General features: G+C 38.9%; 1 protein-coding gene across 3 annotated transcripts in view; it reads left to right on the top strand.

Moving 5' to 3' along the window:
• The window catches only part of Cad87A (cadherin 87A), a 672,761-nt gene that overhangs the window by 230,833 nt on the left and 423,122 nt on the right, over window positions 1-18,806 (top strand). For all 3 annotated transcript variants that reach the window (XM_089252829.1, XM_089252827.1, XM_089252828.1), the window contains one exon: window positions 917-986. In XM_089252829.1, the coding sequence (XP_089108955.1) occupies window positions 917-986 (70 nt within the window). The remainder of the gene's footprint in view (window positions 1-916; window positions 987-18,806) is intronic.

Below are 18,806 nucleotides of genomic sequence, written 5' to 3'. Positions count from 1 at the left end.
GGTACTTTAAATTCATCAACCAATATCTGTTTATTTTATCTGAGTTGTCACTTTTGTCTATTGCCAATGGGCCCCAAAGAAGAATATGCGGAAATCTGCAACGTACGATGCAGAATAATCAGTGTTACTGCAGAAAAATCTGGAAGAATTTTGAGAAAAATGTAGAAAACACAATTATGGGAACATTTCCAGTCAGGAGAAAGCTCCTTGCAGAATAATGAAAAAAAATCTGCTTTGGGGCCAATGATTTGTAATCAGTGCATGCAAATAAATAGTAATAATTATTATTATTACTATTTCATTGAAATGCGAAACTAATGTATTTTATGCAAGATATACAGAAAACCGGATGTTGCATGAAGATGCTTATTTTTGAAGATGTTGATTTTTTTTAGCAAAGGAAAATTCGTCTCTGCCTCTACCGGGAATTAAACTAGGGTCCCTCATTTGCTGGACCAGTGATCTCACCCAGGGCCGCAACTGGGGGAGAGCAGGCGGGTCTCATGTCCCAGGCGCTACACCTGAGGTGGTGCAAATTTCATTCTGAAACCTCTCCTTCACCATTACAAGGGGGCATCAAAATGTGTGCTTGCCCAGGGTGACCACGTATCTAGTTGCGGCCCTGCTCTCACCACTAAGCTACAGAGGAGATAGAAATTTTCCTGGGAGAGCACTTGTTTGACAAACAAGGAAACTGGATTTGATTCCCTGCAGAGATGAACTTTTCTTTCCTAAAAAAAAATCAACATCTTCAAAAATGAGCATCTTCACACAACATCCAGTTTTCTGTATGTCTTGCATAGACATGTGGAGAGCGACATCATGCCATGTGTAATATTTTTTAGTTTTTGCTTTAGCTTTGTTTGATAACAGTTTTATTAGTTAACAGTATTTTTTTTCTCTCTTTAATTTTCAGGATTGTGTTAACTGTTCAAGCAAGTGATGGTCAAAGTAATGTGACAACAACTGTTGAAGTCATGATAAAAGTAAATCAGATTGAGTTCTACTATCATTAAGCAGAACATGGATCTCGTAAAGTTTTCTCCAAGGCAGTTATACCAAAAACTATTTTAAGCTCAACCCTCTTTCGATAAGAATTTTATTGTTGACTCACTGTTTTTCAACAAGAATTAAATCCAGAGCTCCCCCTCCCCCATTCCTCCTCTTGCCATTATCAACTTCAATCTAAATAAAATGGTGACTGCCCAACCATTTGCTACCAACAAATTTTCATTAAATGTTTCTTATATTATTCATATGTATAACAATTCTAAGCTTAAATTGATTATTGTGGATGTAGAATTTTATTATACGGTACATGGATATATATATGTTAAATTGTTCAGTGTTAAGAGTTAAGCATTATATTGGTTTGATACATTTATATTTATGTTGCAAAGGATGAAATGAATTTATTATAAAAAATTTGAACTTCTCTCTTGACCGCCCTAGTTCATTCGCCTTCACCCCCCAAGAGGATTATAATTTTCCAAGTCAGGAATCACTACTTTAAGCAACTTCCAAAGAATTGAAGCATGTTTAAAATGCGGTGTATATGTTGTGTACCTTATATAATAACATTAATGTGATTGTTTTAATGTCTGTGTTTAAGTGCTACTTTCATTCCTTTCTTTTAACCCTTTTAAGGGCGGTGGGAACCCCTTTGTCCCACCTTTTCCAAAAATTCATAACTTCATGAAAAATTATAATTTTTTACTGCAAATCATATCAAAATGTCGTTTATAATTCCAAAACTTATCGGAAAACGTCTCTCTCTGTCTCTCTCTCTATATATATACACACATATGTATATAGTTGTCCACAATCATTTTTTCATATTACTAATAGTAGTGTTTTTTTTTTTGTCACATTTTTGCTGTCACATTTTTCTGCTTATTTGAAATTTGTTTTTTTTTTATTATTTTTAGCCGCTGTGGTGGTCGAGTGGTTATAGTGCCGGACTCGTGATGCGAGAATCCGGGTTCGAACCCCACAGTGGTGGTCGGCTGAAGTTGGTTTTCTGTGGTTCCCAACTTCAAGGCGCAAATGCGAGCCGATCTCCCCGTTAAAAAGTCTCGCCACAGAGAGCAACAGTCCTACAACGGTAAATCATTCAACCATAACACTTCACTCATAGCTAGTAAAAACTGGGGGCAGATGACAGCTCTACACATAACAAGCATTACACAGAAACAAACTTTACGTCAGGTTGCACTACACGTACACGCACATTCCCGCATGTACCGATTCGTTGGGGGGTTTCGCGGGGGGGGGGGGGTGCATGTTTGGTGTAGCAGTAGTAGGTAGGGGCTCGGGGATCCATGATGTTCTTAAGTCAGCCACCTCGTTGGGCAATTTGCCTGTTGTGGCGTTGTATTTGTATTGTATTGTATTGTATAGTAAAGAAAAATGTGATTGCCAATTTTTACCAAATTTTGCATCAATAACTGGGTGAAATGATGCAAATTCAATGTATAGTATTGTGAATTTTGTCTTTGCAAGTAATTTTTGGTTCCACAAAATTTTTTTGAGGATGTATTTGCTGAAGAGAAAAGGCGGGACACATGTTTTCCTACTATGCGTCTACAGTATCCCCCTACAGAGGGCAGCACTAATTTCTTCATCCTTGGGAAATCTCTTTGGAATGCGTGCTTTTTAACGTGATATTGATGGGTCTGGCAAATTTTTTTTTTGTGTGTTGTACAGAGAATGGGCCCTCCTTGTAAACAACTCTCTATAGCAGCGGTTCTCAACCTTTTTTGACCCACGGAGGTCAAAATAGTGGTACTAAATAAAGATACTTTCCGGTATGTAATTTCTATGGCAGAGCCCGGACGTCTATTTTTTTTATTTATTCATCAAAGTTTCTGATTTATTTTTATTGTTCAAAAATATTAATAATTATTTTTTTCAAATTTACTGGGTTTTTTTTATTTTCCTCAACCCCCTGGGAGTTCACACAGAGGCCCGGTTGAGAACCGCTGCTCTATAGAGTAGAAGAAAATCCAGAATGGCTCAAAAAGGACTAACAGCTGCTGGAGCTCTTGCTCTTATTGAATCGGATTCAGATTCACTAATTGAAACTGATGATGAAGAAGTGGAAGAATATGAAGAAATTTGTCAATCAGGGGATGAAGAAGTGACTGTTATAGAAGAATCCACATTGTTGATGAGACATTGACTATAGGATAATCAACACCGGCGACAAACTTGGAGCAAAAACCCCATGGCAAAATTTGGAGAAAGGACTGGACAAAGTGATAAAATTTTGGACCTCCAAGAACAATCCCTAATTGCAAATTTTATGAGTTTATTTACATCGCCCTTGATTGAGCATATTGTTTTCTAAACAAATCTGTTTGATGCAGTTTCAAAGGATGCGTTTCTATGCTGAATTCCTATTATGGCTAAAAGCAATTAATTTAGCTATGGGCATAAAAAAACTTTTTTTGTTAATACAATTTTTTGCATTTGCATTTTATATAAATTTTTTGTGTCTATATCTATTCTATAATATAAAATCACAAACTGGAAAAGGGCCTGTTTCTAAGCAACCAAAATTAGTGACAATTTTATGTTACAGAATTGAGTGACGGAAATCTGTTACGTTTTTGTGTTACGGAAGTTGGTTACGATTTTGGGTCGAGTTTTCATTTAACTCCTGAGGACAGCGGGAACCGCTTGCCCTTTAGGGATCAAGTTTTGTGCATGTACCCAGAGGTATTTATACATCACCAGTGCTCCCAACACATAGGGTCTGGGTACCCAGGGCAGGGCATTGGACCGATCTCTTTATGGGGAAATTTACAGGTTTCATTTTGAGTCGAGGATGAATACTTGCTTCTCATTGCGCATTGCTTATTGTGGCACTGCAAAAATAATGGTGCATTACTGATTGTGGTGCATTGCATATTGTAGTGCATCGCGTGCTGTATTGCTCATTGTAATGCCGCGTTTAATGCGTATTGAACTGCGTACTATAGTGCTTTGCTTATTGCGATGCATCGCATACTATGCTGCATTGCTTATTTGTGGTGTACAGTATTACTGATTACACACATTACTACATTACTTATTGTGATGCTTTACGTGTTGTAGTGCACTGAGTGCTGTATTGCTTGTTGTAAAGCAGTGCTTATGGATTATTGTGGCTCATTGCGTATTATGGTGCTTTGTTTAGTGCGATGCATCGCATATTATGCGGTATTGCGGTGCATGAGGTATTGTGGTGCACTGTAAATATTGGTCAATTGCGCATTGTTATGCATTACATATTTTAGTGAATCACGTGCCATATTGCTTATTCTAATGCAGTGCTTATGGTGTATTGTGGTTCATTGCGTATTGTGGTGCACTGCATATTGTGGTGCATTGCTTATTATGCTGTATTGCTTAAGGTGGTGGTGTATTTGTTATTGTGCTATATTGCTGATGGGGGTAAATTACGCATTGCGTTGTTTTGCTTATTGTGGTATATTGCATATTGTGCTTATTGCGGTGCTTTGAATACGGTGGTGCATTGCTTATTGTGCTGTATTGCGATAATAGTGCAATAAGCACTGTCCTGTATTGCCGATGGAGGTGCATTAAGTATTGTGCTGTATTGCTTAATGTGGTACCCTGATATAGTGGTGCATTGTTTTTTATTGTGTCCTTAATATAAGGCTGCACTACTTATTGTGCTACATTGCCTAAAATGGTGCATTGCTTATTGCACCGAATCACTGATGGTGTAGCATTGTGTATTATGCTGTATTGCTTATTGTGGCGCATTGCATGATATATTGCTTACTGTGATACAGTACTTTTTGCGTATATTATGGTGCTTCGCTTATTGCGATACATCGCGTATTGTGGTGCATTACGTTTTATGCTGTATTGCGGGGCACTGTAAATAGTGGTACATTGCTATTTTTGGTGCATTGGGTATTGTAATGCATCGCGTGCTGTACTGTATTGCATATAATTATATATATTGTGGAGCATCGCGTATTGTACTGTATTGAATATAGTTATATATATTGTGGAGCATCGCGTGCTTTATTGCTTATTGTGGGGCATTGCTGATTGTGGTGCGTTGCTAATTGTTATGCATTATAGTGTATCTCGTACTGTATTTCTCATTGCAATGCAGTGCTTATTGCGTATTGTGGCACATTGCATATTGGGCTGTATTCCTTATTGTGGCGCATTGCGTAGTATTGCTTATTGTGGTGTACTGCAAATAGTTGTACATCGCTGATTATAGTGTATTGCTTGCTTATTGTGTTTCAGTGGTTATAGCGTATAGTGGTGCTTATTGCTATGTATATTGCTTTATTGCTTATTATGGTGTGTATTGCATATTGTTATGCATTATGTGTTGTAGTGCATCGCGTACTGTATTGCTTATTATAATGCAGTACGTATTGTGGTGTATTGCGTTTTGTGCTACATTGCGTGTTGTACGTACATCGTGTGCCGTATTGCGTATTATAATTTCGTGCCTACAGCTTATTGTGGTGCATTGCAATATGGTGAATGTGGTGCATTGCGTATTGTTATGCATCAATGCAGTATGCGCATTGTATGGTACATTACGTGTTGTGGTGCACCACTGATTGTGTTGCATTGCATATTGTGGTGCACCACTGATTGTGGTGCATTGCTACGTAATGCATACAATATGCATTACGTAGTAAATCGTGTTCCGTATTGCTTATTTTAATGCAGTGTCTACTGCTTATTGTGCTAGGCCTCATTGTAGTGCACTGCAATATGGTGCATTGCTGATTGTGGTACATTGCGTATTGTTATGCATCACGTGTTGTAGTGCATTGCATGCTGTATTGCTTATTATATTGCAGCACTAATTCCGTATTGTGGTACATTGTGTATTGTGCTGTATTGCTCATTGTGCTGTATTGCTCATTGTAATACATTGCGCTGTATTGCTTATTGTAATGCATTGCGTATTGTAGTGTATTGCTTAATCTAATGCAGTGGTTATTGCTATTGTGCTGTATTGCTTATTGTGGTGCAGTGGTTATTGCTATTGTGCTGTATTGCTTATTGTGTTGCAGTGGGTATTGCTATTGTGCTGTATTGCTTATTGTGGTGCAGGGGGTATTGCTATTGTGCTGTATTGCTTATTGTGGTGCAGTGGGTATCACTATTGTGCTGTATTGCTTATTGTGGTGCAGTGGGTATTGCTATTGTGCTGTATTACTTATTGTGGTGCACTGCCAATACAATGCTGATTTTAGTGCATCGCATGCTGTATTGCTTATTATAATGCAGTCCGATGCAGTCTGTATTGCCTATTGTGGTAAATTGCTTATTGTGATGTTTTGCTGATTGCAGTGCATTTCTCATTTTGCTGGTTGTTGATTTGTACTGTTATGCATTACGTACTGTAGTGCATAACGTGTTGTATTGCTTATTGTAATGCAGTTCTTATTGCGTATTGTGGTGCATTGCGTATAATTCTGCTTTGCTTGATGCGATACATTGCGCTTGCGTATTGTGGTGGATTGCATATTATACTGTATTGCTTATTGTGGTGCACTGCAAATGGTGGTGCATTACTGATCGTAATGCATTGTGTATTGTAGTGCATCGCGTGCTGTATTGCTTTTTTTAATGAGTGCTTATTGCAATGCCGTGTTTATTGCGTATTGTGGTGCGCGTATTATCATGTTTTGTTCAATGCGATACATTGCTTACTGTGGTGCATTGCATATAGTGCTGTATTGCTTATTGTAATGCAGTGCTTACGGTGTATTGTGGTACATATTATGGTACTTTGGCTATTGCGATGCATCGTGTATTGCGTATTGTGGTGCATTCCTTATCATGGTAAACTACTTATTTTGCAGTATTGCTGATGTTGGTGCATTGCCGATGGTGGTACATTGCGTTTTGTGCTGTATTGTGATGCACTGCATATAGTGGTGGAGTGAGCATTGTGTTTTATTGCGGATAGTGGTGCTTTGCGTGTTGTGATACACCATATATAGTGAATCACTATTAAATTTGCTGTATTGCTGATATGGTGGTGCATTGCATATAGTGGTGCATTACTTATTGTGCTATATTGCGTATCATGGTGTATGTATTGCGGTGCATCGAGTATTCTGTTGTATTTATGATGGCAGTGCATTGCTTAATGAAATCAGAATGGGAAACTGGCAATGAATAACTATTTCGCAGGCATTTGCAGTGTCTGAGGAATATTTTGCTTTATAATTGAAGATGTGACGAGCAGTTAGCAGCATTGGAGGAGTTGGGGGGGGGGGTTGCCCCCCTAGTGTGTGTGTGTGTGTGTATATATATATTTATATATCAATTAGTTTTTTTTTCTTATTCACATTCAAATTGCAGTTCTACAAAAAAATTCTCAATTTTTTTCAATTTTGCACTTAAACACTTGTCATTTAAAATTTTATGTCTTCCATCACGAAGTAAGATACATTTTAGAAGTATTTCTCTATTTTATGACATCCTTCAACTATTCTGAACTTTTTCCAGTTAACCGTTTATAGGTCGAACTATAAATAAAATCACTTATTGAATTTGAGGTACTTTTGCATGCCTATACATTTGAAATTAAAAAAAAAAAAAAAAAAAAAAAAAATTTCTTTGTTTTTCATGATCTATTTTTTGTATGTGATTTTTGACACATAATCACATATAATCTGCATTAGGTTCTAGGTAGAAGAGGCAGCTCAAAACATGAACAACTTTATTCTGGCTTGGTGCTTACATACAAGTGGTCTTGACTGTGGTTCTTCATGAGTGTTGCCATACACAAATATAAACTCATGACCTTCCCTCCCTACATAAGCAAAAAACAACATACTCAGTGATTTCTGATATATATAAATGGAGGTAATGGGGGAGATACTTCAATCTAACCAGGCTAAGAAGAAATATATATATACGTATACACACAATTCACATTTAGAAAATTTTTTTTTACCATGCCAAGGAGAAAAAACAAATATATTCCCTATTGTAGTGCTATATATCCGAACATAAATACATTACATACATTGAAACAAAAACTAAGTCCAACTTTACAGGCGCACGACAAGAATGCTGTGACTGTGAGTGTGTAATAGTCTTTGGAGTAGTCTTATCTGCCTCTTGAGAAGACTACTGACTGTGTAACCTTTGCACTAGCTGGCAGATCTGGTTCACATGGTTCAGCTAACTCTACAGGTGGTGGTGTTTGAATTTCGTTAGCAGCTGGCCTCTATGATGAACCGCTTAGCCTGATGCTCTATATATATATGTTTACTCCAGACATAACTCTTCCAATGGGAGTAGAAATCTCTCCCGGAACCCACTTTGGACCACTACTATAATTTCTACACCAAACCTCATCCTTGGACTTGAACTTTGTATTTCCATTAACTGTTAGATGACTTCCAGGTTTCAGTAAGTCCAAATGACTCCAGATGGCTCGATTGAACATTGCCCTTGCAGGAGACATTTCTGTTGATGCGTTTGGGGTCTGCCTATAGTGGAACAGAAACTTGTTCAACCATTCCTGGAAAGAACTACCTTTGATCTTTTTCATGGCATCCTTCATTGAACACACTGCCATTTCTGCCAGTCCATTTGACTGAGGATGGTATGGAGCAGTACAAACATGAATAATACCCTTGTGGCGAAGAAAATCAGAGAACACTTCACTGGTAAATGATGTTCCGTTATCACTCTCTCACAACAGTTCTTGGCAAGCCAAATCTAGCAAAGATGGAACTCAAAGCTGTAATTGTAGCTGTGGATGATGTTGATGGAACTATAATAGTTTCCAGCTACATGGTAGCAGCATCTACCACTAGCAGAATCATGCGGCTTTCGAACAGCCCTGCAAGGTCAATATGAATGACTCGCGTCTCATTTGTCAATGGCCAAGGTGCCAATGTAGAGGGAGGCTCAGGAGCTTCCATTTGCCAAGTATCACAAGAGCATGCCAATTCTTTGATGTCACTATCGATATTTGACCATCAAACTGACTGCCTAGCCAGTGCCTTGAGTGCACCCATGCCCTGATGGTTTCCGTGCAACTCTGAAAGAATACAACTCCTGTATTTCTGGGGCCCAAATACCTGACATCCTTGCAAAATCAAACCATCCTCTACTGATAACTCAGCTCGACAAAGCCAGAAAGGACGAGTCTCTGCTGTGACTAACTTTCGCCAACTTTGGGAAACATACTTTTTTACAGTCAATAACACAGGATTGGAATCTAACAATCTCTGGAAATGATACTTTGTCATTGGACTGTTGTTGACCGCTTCCAACAACAGAACCACATCTGCTTCCTTGGGATGATCTACACAGGTACCTGATACTGGAAGTCTGCTGAACACATCAGCATTGGCATGTGACGACCCCTTTCGATACACTATGTCATAGGAATATGCTGATAAGACCAGGGCCCATCTTTGAATGCAAGAAGCAGCCATAGATGACAGCATGGGCGGAGATATGGGGGGGGCGTGGGGGCATTGCCCTAGCTTCAAAGGTGGAGTCGATAGAGTATATATGAATTGACATCATCGTGCCCCCCACCCCCAGACTTCCAAGTCTATCTCCGCCTATGTGACACAGGCTTATTCACTGAAAAGACTCACAAGTGGTTGGTTGTCGATGGCCAATGTAAAGGTCCTTCCAAATAAATATTTGCGGAAGCGGGAGATGTTGAATATCAGAGCCAATGCTACTTTCAATCTAGTTGTAGTTACGCTCTGCATTTAGTAAGCGATCGGGAAACAAAGGCAATTGGACAATCTCCAACAGCTGACGGATGTGATAAAACTGCTCCAACACCATATGGACTAGCATCACATTGCAAGTGCACTTCTTTGGTCTTGTCAAAATGCACCAACAGGGAAGAAGATAACCTTTTCTTAGCTTCAGAGAAAGCATTTTTCTCCAACTTAGTCCACTTCCAGGACTCATTTTTATTCTGCAATTTGTACAGTGGATATAACACAGATGACATGTTTGGCAGAAATTTAGCATAGTAACCTATGAAGGATCTGTGTTTTTCCACATTGGCTGACTCAGGTGCTTTCTCAATAGCATCCAACTTTGTTTGGACAGGATACAGACTATCCGAATCTATCTTGTACCCTAAATACTTTGCAGATGGCTGCATGAAAACACACTTTGATGGGTGCAGTTTGATGCCAGTAGCACAAAGCACTATCATGTTCCATCAGAAGCTTATCCATTTCTTTCTGAAAGATAGCAGGAGCTGAAGCTACTTCGAACGGTAGCCTTGTATAACAAAATAAACCCCTACGCATGTGTATCACCAGGATGTCCTTAGAGGCCTCGTCTAGCTCCAGCTGACAATATGCATCTGACAAGTCAATCTTGGAGAAAGTTGCACCCCCAGAAAGACGTGCAAATAAGTCCTCAATGTTTGGAAGAGGATATTGCTTAAGGTCAGTAGCAATATGTTGGCAGTCAGCTTGAAAACGCCACACAACCTTATTTTCCCCCATTTGACTTCAGTACTGGCACTACTGGTGTAGCCCATGCAGACGATGCCACTCTCTCCAGGACATCCAACCCAGAAGTCTGTCAATTTTATTTTCAACTTAACTTTTTTTTTGTATGCATACGGTATGGGACGAGCCTTGAAGAACCTTGGTGCCACAGATTCATTCCACTTACATCAGTTGGAACTGTTATTACTAGATCATTTTGAACAATAACATCATCCGTGATGTTCACATTTTCATTAGCAAGTAATTGGCATATATGCACAAGTTGAAAATATCCTATTGAGATTATATATGTCTAAGAGTTTCTTAATATCCTACATCATCTAACGTGAGATTTTTTTTGGATTTTGGACATGGTTACATACAGCCAGGGCCGTCTTAAGAGCATCACGGGCCCCCGGGCCAAGTAGCTTTTCTGAGGCCCTACCAGGAAAATTCTAGAAAATTTCAACCAAATCTCATTTTTGTGAGGCCCCCGGGCCTTGCCCGGGTGGGCCCCATGTGCATGTGTTAGGACGGTACTGCATACAGCTGAACATATGACTATCTACGATTGCTGATATCGGTTTACAAAACATATATTTGTAAGAATGCAAGAATAAAAACTACTTGCCCAATATAAACAATCCCAGAAAGCACATTCCTCTGTCATATTACCCAGAATTCGTCCCTATACACATGTTGAATGGTGAGAACACCCTTTGGTGTTCTCACCATTCAATTTCCGGGAAAATCAAAGCACTGCACATTAGATATCCCTAGAATCCCCTCTCTTGAAAGGCCAATGTTCCATAAATGGAATATGCATGTTTGAACGCACGTAGCTTGTTCACGTGTAACAGTACAAAAAAATTTATTGATTTAATTTGATTGATATATCAAGTGGTAAAAACCCGCAAAATAATTTTCAATTTACTTCAAAATTGAATTTTTGGCAAATTTTAATCAAAATGGGGAAAAAATGCCCAAAAAATGTCAAAATCTGTCAAAAAAAGTTTATATTAACCTGAAGTTTCCAAATTTATTTCAAAAAATACTTTGAACTCTGCTCTATATACAATAAAAAAAATCAGAAATGTTTGAATCAATTTTTATCTGATATTTTTGCAAATAAAAACTATTCCACTTATGGAATATTGGCCTTTAAATGGTTAATAAAATGAAATATATTCCCTATTGTAATGCTTGCCCTTTCCTTGCCAAGCATTTTCAACCCCACTGATGAGCGCTAAGTGTACTGTGGGATAAACAGCGTCCCACCTCATATATCAATAAAAATTTGATTTTTTTTTTCTCAATTTTCTGAAAAATCTAATATGTACACCAATACATCAAATTATTTTTTCATATTTTGATGATGCGCCCTTCAAAGGGTTGAATAAAGCAATGTGGTATTAAGTATCACACTCCAGCAACTATGCTTTCTTATTTGGTGTGTTTACGAGTCCTAGAAATTTCTTTTGTAGATCTAACAAGTGAAAATTTGTTTAAAAAAATTGCCTATTTTTTTAAGCTTTTGTGAGCCAAATGGTAATCCCCAATCAATCTTTGGTGTCCCAATTGGCAAAAGCTTAGGCACATTTTGCCCATTGCTCTAACACCAAGTAGTATAACTTAAGTTGTGGATCATGTAAATATGAAGAAATGTAAATATGCCGCCTGGCAGTCGAGTGGTTAGGGAACTAGCTTCTCACTGTGCAGATCTGGGTTCTAATGTCTGTTTGGGCATGGATGTCTACTAACCTGACATTAACAAATTCCCTCGACGGATCATGCTGATCCCTTGGGAATATGTGATTGAAATGACTGTGTTCAATGAAGGATGCCATGAAAAAGATCAAAGGTAGTTTTCCAGGAATGGTTGAACAAGTTTCTGTTCTACTATAGGCAGACCCCAAACGCATCAACAGAAATGTCTCCTGCAAGGGCAATGTTCAATCGAGCCATCTGGAGTCATTTGGACTTACTGAAACCTGGAAGTCATCTAACAGTTAATGGAAATACAAAGTTCAAGTCCAAGGATGAGGTTTGGTGTAGAAATTATGGTAGTGGTCCAAAGTGGGTTCCGGGAGAGATTTCTACTCCCATTGGAAGAGTTATGTCTGGAGTAAACATATATATAGAGCATCAGGCTAAGCGGTTCATCATAGAGACCAGCTGCTAAAGAAATTCAAACACCACCACCTGTAGAGTCAGCTGAACCATGTGAACCAGATCTGCCAGCTAGTGCAAAGGTTCCACAGTCAGTAGTCTTCTCAAGAGGCAGATAAGACTACTCCAAAGACTATTGCACACTCACAGCATTTTTGTCGTGTGCCTGTGAAGTTGGACTTTGTTTTTGTTTCACTTATTCTATATATATAAAAAAAATTATTCTGTGAAAAAAAAAATTCCCAGAGTTTGCGCCGTGCTGGGAAGGAAAGACATAGTATCTGCTACCATTTTGCTGAATCCCTGTACGTGGGAAAATACAGAGAACTGCAACTGATAAAAGCCATATCTAAATATTTGAGGCTGCTCCTATCTGCTATACCCTTTTTAAGAGGAGCAGAGGAGGTCTCCCAGGGATGTTGCTAAAGAACTCAACATGGAGTTATTGGTAAATAACACAGAGTTCAAATTATAGCAAAGAGTAGATACTCATCATGAGTTCAGGTGTTTAGTATAATTAAGAAAATTTATCAAGTTGTAAATGCTGGCTACATTTAACACTTCACTTAATGTCACCTGATGATCACCAAAGTAGTTCCTTCTCGGGATAGAGAAGGCGGGACACAATCCCACATAGTGGAGTTTCGTCTTCCTCTCCACACACAGGACAAATAGGTGAATCTGCATAGCCACAGTTATGTGGATGTTTTGCTAGGTTAGCATGACCAGTGTATAGCCGGTCTGATTTGTTTCTTGTTCAATGACATAAGTGTTTTGGCAATATTTGGGTGGGTTTCCAGGGCCAGCTTGGCCTGTCTGCAGTCCTGCCTTGAGTTCCATTGCCGCAAATGTTTGTCTTCTATCCATTGTTTGACATCTCCTTTAATGGTTGACATCGAAACAGGATAGAAAGGTTCAGGTCCAGATAGCTTCACGTTCGCTGCCTCTTTGGCTATCTGGTCTGCAAGTTCATTTTCCTGGAAATTTACATGACCAGGAACCCAGTAAAGTTTCGTGTTGCCCAATGCTTTCAAAGTTATTCAGCATGTCAGTGCAGTATTTTACACACAGTTGAAACTTAAACTTATCAAGTGCCATTAGTGTTGCTTTGCTGTCAGAGAAGATAACAATTTGTTTGCCATGATACCCTGTAGAAATCAGGCTTTCAGACAGTATGCCTATTGCTAATACTTTGTTTTGCCAAGATACAAATATATCTTATGGTAGTCATGATCCACTTCAGAGATGCAGAAAATTATTTGCATACTTGCATCTTTCCATAGAGTACGTGACGGGTCTTGGGCCACGTACCAATTATGGCCTCACAGGGTGCATGGTGAATGGGTAAAAAAAGTTTTATTGGCCGAAAAAATTTATTTCTATCTGTTCTGGAGAGGCGATGAAAGAGCAAAAAAATTTTTTTTGCGGGAATTGTCGAGATAAGTTATGAGTGAGGGGCATGACCCACAAGGGTAGGGACTCAATCCTTACCAATTTTTTTTTCACACTATAAATAATTGTAGAAGGGTCCCGTATTTAAAATTCGGCTTGGGGCCCAAGAAAGATTCCTGCCTAGGGACCCTGAATCAGGATGTAGGGCTATGGGGGATATAGACAGGAGCCGCAAAAATCTGAGATTCCAAATAGAGATTTTGTCTCAAGACGCCCCCTGATAGCTTACACATTCTTTTTTTTTTTTATTTGAACAAACAGCACAATGGACAAAACAGACAAAAAAAAATTATAAACTAACACTTTTCGACCCAAAGGGGTTGAAAAGTGATAAATAACCTCCCGTGGGTCGTATTGATAAATTACGTCGAGTATTTCTGGGTAACATGCAAAGGTATATTTTACAACAATTGGTGTGTGTGTGTGGGGGGGGGGGGGGGAAACAAGTCACACAAAATATTTTGCTTTAAAATGTTATACAACAAATACTATAGTCGGATGTGTTAAAATAGATATATATACACTGCTGGCCACCGTAAATGCAACACCCTGAAGGAAGCATGCAAATAATATGAAATTTACAACATGCATTAGCGGAGGTGAGATATGCAAATGATTAGAATTTCAGTGCAGACGCACATCACGCGCGCCTGTGGCGCCACTTCAAAGCGCTATTTAAGCCTTGGAGATTTCGACGATTTGAAGTACGGCAATTGTGTTTTTTTCAAAAAAACGATCAATTATGCCTCATAGAAAACAGCGATCATCTTTTGATCAAGTATCCGAGTTCGACAGAGGAAGGATAGTGGCCTACCGAGATTGTGGATTATCTTCCAGGGAAATCGGTAGTCGTGTTGGAAGAAAACCAAACAACTGTAATGGGGATATGTGATCGTTGGATGCAGGAGGGTACGACGGACCGACGTGTTCGATCGCATCCACCTCAGTGCACCACTTCACGTGATGACAGGCGTATTGTGCGTATGGCAGTGACGGATCGCTCAGCCACATCACGAACCATAGCACAGCACATTCAGTCTGTACCGCATCATCCAGTGTCAGCGCGTACCATTCGGCGCCGTTTACAGCAGAGTGGTATGTCCGCAAGACGTCCATTGCTTCGTCTACCCTTGACGCAGAACCACAGACGTCTCCGCCGCCAATGGTGCGATGAAAGAAGGATGTGGACGGCACAATGGAATGAAATTGTCTTTACTGACGAGTCACGCTTCTGTCTGCAACACCACGATGGTCGGATTCGAGTCTGGAGACACCGTGGAGAGAGGATTCTGAACAGCTGCGTTATGCACCGCCACACTGGTCCTGCACCGGGTATTATGGTATGAGGTGGTATTGGATATCACTCTCGCACTTCTCTGGTACGCATTGCCGGTACTTTAAAAAGCCAGCGCTAATCTCCGAGGTGTTGGAGCCAGTTGTCCTTCCTTACCTTCAAGGCTTCCCCACAGCCATATTTCAACAGGATAATGCGCGACCACACGTGGCACGCATTGTCCAAAGGTTCTTTGTCAATCGCCAGATTGAATTGCTTCCCTGGCCAGCTCGTTCTCCGGATCTTTCGCCGATAGAAAACATGTGGTCCATGGTTGCTCAACGATTGACCCAGATTACATCCCCAGCTGCCACACCAGATCAACTTTGGCAACGCGTGGAAGCTGCTTGGTCTGCTGTACCCCAAGAACACATCCAAAGTCTCTTTGAATCAATGCCGAGGCGTGTGGCAGCGGTGATCTCCAACAATGGCGGCTACTCTGGCTACTGATTTTGGCAGGAACCACACTTCACAGAAGTCTATAAATTTAATCATTTGATGCTTGGTCAACATGTTATCTACAAAATAAATATTGTTGCGATATCTCTTGTCTTTCTTGGTGTTGCAATTTGGGTGGCCAGCAGTGTATTTTCCTATAACAAACATATAAAAAAATTTTACTCCTTTAAATTTACAATTTCATTAATCATTGAATGAAATGAACCGCTTAATAGCTGCTATTTCCAGTATACGATATCTTTTATAGCCTTTTTAAACATATAAAATTATTGCCGTTGTCTAATAATTTAATCAAATTCTCTACATATTCTTGGAGCAACATATTGATTTTTTGAAAATTGATTTTTTAGGTAATTGGTATATGATATATATATTGTGATCTTAGTGCTTCTTTGTATATTCACTCTGGAACACCAATCAGGATTCTTATACATGAATAATAAATTTTTTTACAGATAAAGTTGACGTATATTAAATTGGATTAATGATACTTTATTATGTGAAGAACTGTTGGTTTGTAAAATGCCACGTCGAAAACTATCATAAAGATTATCTATAGTATAGATTGAATTTTTATGTTCCCCCCCAAACTTGTGTAGTCCATATAAAATATGTGGGAACACCCATGCAAAAAACACTTCTTTCAAACTTTGGTGTGAGATGATAGCCTTTAATTTATACTTCATTGCTGTAATTGCTCATAATTTATTGACAGTTCGATCTTTCCATTTTAGGTTAGCCAAAATAATAATTTCAAGGTATTTATAATGCTGTACTCTTTCAATGCATGAACAGTTAGATAAAGTATTTGAAGGAAAGTTTTTACACTTATTCATAAAATTTCATCAAATCTGTCTTTATGCTTGAGTTAATTAAATTAAAAAGAACCCATTTATTTTGTTAGCATTTAGCATAAGTCAAAGATTTCAAATTCTTTTATTTATTGTATAGATATCTTTTTCGAAATTTTTTATCAGTTCTTCAGTTGTTTCAGTGAAGGAAACCAGAACTGTATCATCTGCGAATGAAACAAGTTGACCAGAAATATTGATATTATGAATTTCATTAATGTAAATAGAAAAAAGTATTGGGCCCAGGACCGATCCCTGAGGTACACCTGTATCTATTGTCCTTACCTGATTTATCGCATTGGCTACTTTAACGGCCTGTCTTCTATTTGTTTAAAAGATCTGAACCAATCGAGCGGGAGCCCTCTTACTCCAATATTTTTTAATTTTCCAATAAGATATTCCAGTTTACCGTATCAAACACTTTACTGATATCTATAAATACAGTTGCTACTTTTTTATTTTTTTATTTTATTTTGTATATAATCCATTAATTTAATCACAGCCATTTCAGTATTCCTTTTTCCCCTGAAACCAAATTGATGATGTGAGTAGAAGGCAATAGCGTGTAAGTAACTATTAAGTTGTTGTTTTCTCTAATAATTTCAACATAATAGGTAAAATCGAAACTGGCATGTAATTGTTCATGTCATCTTTGTTACCTTTGTTTGATGTTACAGTCGTGTAGGCCCTGTCTATTTATTCCCAAGTTTTCTCAACATCTTCGTTGTCGTTGGCTCAAAAGCGTGGTGTCATATGTGAATTTTTACTGTGAAAATTTTCAAAATTTTTTTGAGCCTTAACTACGTCTACACTGCCAACCATTACAACCTGCTGCCTGGGTGCACCGCATCCCTTGCACCCTATCTTAAGCCGCCCCTGCCTTTTGTAGTAAAAAATGAAAGATTAATATTGCTGTTAAACTGGAAAATTTAAGTGTTTGTTTTTCATTTCATTCAATGATTCAATGTTGGGAAATATTAAAAATAAACCGGGATGTACTGATGAGCTGTACACCATCATCCACCGTCGCAGCAGCGAATCGCAATCGGCAGCATCTCACAGTGATGTATGGAATCTGGCAACACTAAAAACGTAAACATTGTCAGCCGATCAGTGGAGATCGTTAGCACACAATCCCACAGACCGATCTATGGAGGCAAAACAAAGGTAAGATAATAAATTAAGGTTATAAAATGACCAGATTAAGGACTATTCTGTGGAGGAGTATGGTTATGTTACACTGTTTCGCATCCAATCATCGGTTCTGACTTTCTGCAGCATTTTGGACTGCTTATCGATGTCTGCCATGGCCAATTAATCTATCTCCTGACTGAGCATCATACACGTTGCAAGATTGCTGGGGTGAACGTACCATCCTCAGCAGTGAAATGCATCGGGGACAACAGTGAATTTCATTTAATTCTCAGCGTTCCCTGAACTGACAGACTGCAGCAACATTTAGGGTTGTTAAGCACGATGTCCAATACTTCATTGCTAGCAAAATCCCACCAGTTGCACCATAACCTCTAAGGGTACCACCAGACGAGATGTGAGTAGCCAAGAGGGAATTCGATCATCTAAGGAGTTTGCAGTTTCTCAAAGTTGCTGGGCAAGCCCTTCCGCACATGGTACCCAAGTTCTATGGAGATGTGAGACCATGCTGCAACTACAGAAGCCTACTAAACCACACACCCATATACCTCATCCATATTTCTCTGCGGAACTTCTGGCAAATGGACAACAGAAGACTGAATGCTGCCACTATCCCAGACTGATATCCCATTCTGCACATCCAGGACTGTCTACAGATGCTAGAGGGGGGAAACAAATATTTTCTGCCCTAGATCTCGCAAAAGTTTTTCATCAAATCTCTGAGACAAGAGGATATTCCGAAAATAGCCATAACATCATTCTAGCTGTTCAAATTGCTCTTCATGAATTTCAAATTGCTCTTCATGAATTTCATATTGCTGTTCGTGAATTTCATATTGTTGAATGCAGCTGTGCAACATTCCGGAGATTCATACTTATGGTGCCTGCTAGGTTTTACCC

Source organism: Pholcus phalangioides, unplaced genomic scaffold (assembly GCF_987345545.1).
Source record: "Pholcus phalangioides strain wild (caught in Gottingen) unplaced genomic scaffold, Ppha-v1.0 ptg000031l_1, whole genome shotgun sequence".
In the NCBI taxonomy this organism is placed as follows: Eukaryota; Metazoa; Arthropoda; class Arachnida; order Araneae; family Pholcidae; genus Pholcus; species Pholcus phalangioides.
This window is presented reverse-complemented; position numbering and strand designations above follow the sequence as displayed.